This window comes from Branchiostoma floridae, chromosome 16, assembly GCF_000003815.2.
Source record: "Branchiostoma floridae strain S238N-H82 chromosome 16, Bfl_VNyyK, whole genome shotgun sequence".
Lineage (NCBI taxonomy): Eukaryota > Metazoa > Chordata > Leptocardii > Amphioxiformes > Branchiostomatidae > Branchiostoma > Branchiostoma floridae.
Window position 1 is genome coordinate 15,114,540 of NC_049994.1, and position 6,000 is coordinate 15,120,539.

The 6,000-nt window shown below is 44.2% G+C and overlaps 1 protein-coding gene across 1 annotated transcript in view; it reads right to left on the reverse strand.

Annotated features, from left to right (window-relative positions):
- Positions 1-6,000, reverse strand: part of LOC118432827 — a 36,836-nt gene that overhangs the window by 3,857 nt on the left and 26,979 nt on the right. The window contains exons 7-10 of the mRNA XM_035844447.1: positions 2,790-2,963; positions 1,639-1,920; positions 1,295-1,516; positions 620-777 (exon numbers count right to left, since the gene is read on the reverse strand). Coding sequence (XP_035700340.1) covers positions 620-777; positions 1,295-1,516; positions 1,639-1,920; positions 2,790-2,963 — 836 coding nt within the window. The remainder of the gene's footprint in view (positions 1-619; positions 778-1,294; positions 1,517-1,638; positions 1,921-2,789; positions 2,964-6,000) is intronic.

Below are 6,000 nucleotides of genomic sequence, written 5' to 3' on the forward strand. Positions count from 1 at the left end.
CATTTCAAGGTGTGACCCGAAGGCCACTCCAAGGTTACGGGATGCATTGTATCTGTAACAGCATCTCTTTTACTGGGTTATAAACATCATGATTGAGACCAGTTCAATTGCCCACTAAGAGTGAGGACTAAATGCAGAAATGTTCGCGGTGGATTAATGTTCGCGGTTTTCGCGGTGCCCACTTCACCGCGTACTTAAATCCACCGCGAACATTTTTCTATTATGGTATTAGACTACGGTGTTACCGCGAACTTAAAAACACCGCGAAAAATCTTTTTTTTTTCGCTACCGCGAAATTAAATCCCCGCGAACTTAAATGCATTTACAATAACTGACTCAATAGGCGAAGCAGGGGTTACGAATGCCGAGGCTGAGACTTCCCAGGGTGGTACTGAACTGGTGTCCAGAGGAAGAAAAAGGAGGGGCAAGCCATAACATGAAGGAGAACTGTGGAGCGAGACCATGCTGAGATGTGATGCACCTGGAGGGGGTGCAACAGACAGCTGTAGACAGAAAAGTGTGGAGAACAATGTCGACCCGCCTCAGCGAACGCTGATAAATAAAGTGAAGTGAAGTGAAGTGAAGGGAAGTATGTGGCGACGATGATGATGATATTTACCTGAATAGACACATAACGGCCGGACATCGGCTGGTCACAGTACACCACAATGGTTGCTCCATTGGCTGGACGTGCCGTGTAAGTCCCCCCACACTGGTCATTCTGGGCGAAGTTCTCGTTCGGGCCAACTCGCACCTGGAAGTTTCGCAGTCGCTCTCCTACAAATACAATCCATTGAGAAGTCAATGAATGTGGGACATCCAATCCTTAGCTTTGTGTCTGTTTAACGTAAACGTAAAGGCTTTCTAGTGTTTTATTATTATTATTATCATTATCATTATTATTATCATTATTAAGAATGTGGCGTAACGGTAGGATGTTTGTCTTTAAGTCCAGAGGTCCTGGATTTCAGTTCCCTTACATACTCTGGCGTTTTGCCCTAGGGACAGCCACTTAAGATGAAAATCCTTACTTCACTCGGGTATTCAACCTAGCTTCGGTTGGGGACGTCCCTTGGATATCACGTTAAATTGAGGTACGTGTTTGACGACGTAAGCTAAACTTTCCCCTAAACACGTAAAAGCAACCATAACCACTCCTATCGAAAAGAGTATGGGCCCTTCCCGGTGTGGGTGGATCAACTAAGTTACATTTAGTACAGATACGGTGTGTTGCGCCATAAGGTGGTTTTACGGTTAAACAAACTAACAAACAAACAAACAAACAAAAACTAACCACAGCAGTCGCCCCTGTTTAGAACGCTGACACGGTTAACCGTGTAGTGACCCTCACCACCCAGGTCCACCTTCCACCACGGCTGATACACCCGGAGGGTATGAAGGCACTGGTTGTACCAGGAAACGAACGTCCCTCTGAGGCCGTCCACAGCCTTTTCCGGTCCCCATTGTGAAGGATGAGTGCTTGCTGTTGCTGTCTTGCCCTGGGCGACGTTACTTTCTGCAAGAAAACACAGATGGGGAGTACATTTTAGGTAACGTAGTAGTGGACAAACTCAAGCCAATCGTAAGTACTTTTGCCACATCTTCGGAAATTTGTTCAGGGTTCATGCGTGTGCCCACCTGTGATACAGCGGTATGACGCTTCCAAGTACTTCTGCACACCCCTGCAGGGGTCGCCGAAAACGGAGGCAGTGGCCCGCACGGCGCACTGCTGTTCGCCCTGGCAGGCGCTCTGCACCACGGACAGGCTGCTGGCTGCCCGGCAGTTGGTGCGACAGGTGGAACATCGGCAGTCGTGGTTGGTCGACGTACGGCCGTAGTTGGCGCCCAAGATGAGGAGCGTCTTTCCCTCTCCACACGACAGCTGCAAGGTGCCACTCTCACCACAGGCGTAGGCTGTTTCTGTACCAATGTTTTGGAATCAATGTTGTCAGTATAAGGAAGCGGTCACATAAGGTGCCCTCCCACCGCACTTGCGTCAAGCTTGCATCACTGCGGGGTTCGTTCACTGCGTCACTGTTGTGTTATTTTCTCCGATCTTTTATAATTTAGATATTGCGTAATACGTAAAAGTATGACTTAGAAGACGACAAAATACATCAAAAGAACAGAAATTTTGTTCTTTATTTCTGAAATTCCTTGAGTATCTTTCGAACCCCGCAGTGACGCAAGCTTGACACAAGTGCGGTGGGAGCGCACCTAGGCTATAGGTCATGCGATCGTTGTACGATTTTAATGCCATAGAATTTTCAAGCAGGCCGTGACAGAACCAACCACCGACATCCAAGAGAGCATTTTGTGTACCATGACAGTTGAAGTTTGAAGGAGAGGAACATTTTTGTCCTGCAAAATGCCCGAACATAGCCATCGTACGACGATCGCACGACCTATGTGACCATGCCCTAACGTCTCAACGCATGGTTGCGCAAGGTGTATAAGGCATAATTTCCGTATCAAAATATCGTATCTAAAACGTACCTTAAAATAGCAAAAATAGGTCAACGATATACGTATTTTCCGGTTAAAAAGATATCGCTGTACGTATATGACATCGTCTCGGAATAAAAATATTGCCATACTCCATTGTACGCAGCAAAATTCACTTTGCAAAGATATCGTTGTAAGGCGTACCTTGAATCATCATTATCAGGTATACGATATCGCAATTCAGACGATTTTTTTCATACGGTAGATATCGTTCTGGCATGTACATTCAATGTCTTCATCTTTTCTGATAACAAAGCGATCTTTTGTATGTTCCAGTGATGTACCTTTGTTTCTGTAGTCGACACAGTCCGAACAGTAACAGTGGGCCGCAGTGTTGCCGCACCAGTTTCCCGGGGAGCAGCATGGGTAAAACCTGTCAGGGTCGCATTCAGCAGGGTTACCGTCTGCAGCAGGGTAGCCCTGCCCGCAACGCAGGTCATCACGCCACTTCTTAGGAGCTATCAGTGAAAAATGCAGTAAGTAACGATTAGTCATATATGAACACGCAATAGACAACCATGGCTAGAGACCCTTTGCTGCTGACTCCTTTTAATTTTGCTTTTGTTCTCAGTTTAGTTCATTCTTTGTTCATCGTTCTCCACAGATAATGATTTATTTGTACCCTGACATATGTCAAGGGGTTGTGAAATTTGGTAACTTAGTCAAGAAACTTATATTTTAGGCAGTTTGTGTATCCCTATTGCAATACTGTGCACGTTTGTAGGCTTGTTTATGGTACGCATCTTAATGCGATATTTTGACACGAAAATTGTAAAGATGACGTTAGCAATCGTCCATTAGGCCAACTTTTGTCCTTCCGTTTTTTTTTTCGAGGTATAATAATATTGAAGCATCGTAGATGCATTTACGTTTTGTTTCTATTATTCAAGGTACCTTTTTCATACGAAATTTTGACACGGAAATGATGCCATACGATACCGTGTTAAAAATCGTCTGAATTGCGATATCGTATACCTGATGACGATAATTTAAGGTACGCCTTACAACGATATCTTAAGCCCCGGGCACAAAGCGCGTACGATTTCTTGCGATGACATATTCCGCTGTTGAATACCTTCCTATGATATCTTTAACTGTAAAAATAAATTTAAAAAGACCATGACAACAAGAGTATTACAAGCAAAAGTTCAAATCAAGCGTGAGTACTGGTATGGTTATCTCGGCCTGCTTGTCGGCTCTACGTGTCAGGCTCTTTCGAAGATCGTATCATGATATGCTATCAACAAAATGATGCCATCATACAAAAATCATTATATCATATATATTTCCGACTCATAGGGCCTGCCTTTATGTTCGAGTTGTCCCCATGGTTATTACGATTATGGCAAACTGACCCAAGGCCGACGAGAGCTGAGATTTGATCTAATTATAAACTCACGTGCACGAAGCGATCAAACAATTGCCTGCATCACCTGTGCGGGGCGCGCTATTCTCTGGTTGCGACTGTGGCAGTTGCGACTGATATATTTCCCCTTTTCGTCAATATCGACAATATCAGGGAAAACTGAAACCATCACAACATGCCAAAAATTCATAAATCTATAACCTCATCAGTAGACAAAAATTGCCGTAATAAAGTCTGCTATGGGGGCAAATAAAATCTTACGACGATAGCGAAATTTTGAACATGTTCAAAATCCATTTCAGCTCTATTTTTCGTCATAGGACGCTCCCCGATTTACTGTGATTGACGCAGGTACGCTCTTATGACCTCATCGTACGATGCACGACGCGCTTTGTGACCACGGCTTTAAGGTGGGGTCACACCTGCGTATATTTTCAAGTGCGCATGATTTCCGCATGAAATTATGTCAATACGCGGTCGAACGCCCAACATTTGGAATTTTTCTGGAATAAATCAAATTGTGCGTCGAGCCCATCTGGCGTTTGAATTACGACTTCAGCGTTTCCATTTCGCATGAGGTGCGTATGATTGCATCTGAAATGCGCAACAGAATTTTCGGTATTGCGAATAGATGCGTATAGGGTACGTATGTTGGGCGTATTCCGGACGCACACAACGTCTACAGACCGCATGCCTGACGCACCTGGTGCTAACTGCATTCCAAACGCATGTCAGGTGTGTCAGAGAAACACTTTCTGTTACATATACTTTTGTTTGCGAGCATTGCCAATAGAGTATTTTTGTTAGAGGAACACTTTGTACTATGTATACGTTTGTTTACAGGTAGTGCAAGTAGAACATTGATAAGTAGACAGTGAAGCGTTTTTTATTCATTTGCGAAGCAGTGAAGCAGTGACACAACTTTTACAGTAATGTGGGCCATCATTTACCTTAAAAGATATATGCACTGTTAAGATTGTGTTTGTTTTCACTGTATCATCTTAGTACTTCAACTACAGACTGTACTATAAGAATCACACTCATACACACCACAAAACGTATTCAAGATCTTTATCAAACACGTAAATTAAACAATTATGAAACCTTACGCCCTCTTTCAAAGTTGTAATATGGCTCTATATTGCACCTTTACATCATGTGGTTCTACACACAAAAAAGTACTATTATCAGCAAATAAAGTCAAATATCTGTTACACAAAATGACACGTGTACATGTGTTACACAAATTGACCCAGTGCTTAAGCAGGTTCCTTTACATCTTCCGGATCCCTTCCCTGGAGGCTCTGTTGGGACCAGTTACATTCATGGTGTCCTGCAAGTTGTGACCATCTCTGCATGCCCCCGGTACAAATTCGTCGGTCCTGGCCTGGATCTGCCATCTTGAGATGATTTTTTTGTCTGGACTCAGATGCACCTTCGTATTTATTCCAAATCTGGATTGTGCGTCGATCACGCTATCAGTACGCGTAGTATGCGCAAACCGATCGCAGAACGCACGGTACTAAATCGTGATCTATGTGTGCATTCGTTATACGGTCGCTCATGGTGCGTTGTGTCTGCGCCGTAAGTACGCTATGTACTCGCAATACCGCGATATCCGCGTATAAAGCGCAAACATGTAGCGTCTTCATAGCGCAATCGACCGACGTGGGACCACTGTATTGCGCATCCATAACGTTTTGGCCACCAAACTGCGTACGAATGATAGTTTTGTGCATGTCCAAAACTATCAGCCGAACTGGGCGTATATTTTTGTTTGCCTGCGCACGTGAAACTTTCTAAAAACGATTCAGATGCGTTTGAGGTGCGACTTGTGCGTGCGGCCACGTATTGAAGAAATTAGTCAAAATGTCGAAAAATGTCAAAACGGAACTCATGCGGCTTAAAAATATACGCAGGTGTGACCCCACCTTTATATATTTAAACCATTGCTTCCGATTCTCCCCCGACTTACGACGCACTGCGCTCATACCGCGCATCGGAAGGAATCGCGAGGAATCGTACGCGCTTTGTGACCGGGGCTTTAGCAAAGTGAAATTTGGTGCGTATAATGGAGTATAGCGATTTTCTTTATTCCGAGACGATGTCGTATACGTACAGCGATATCG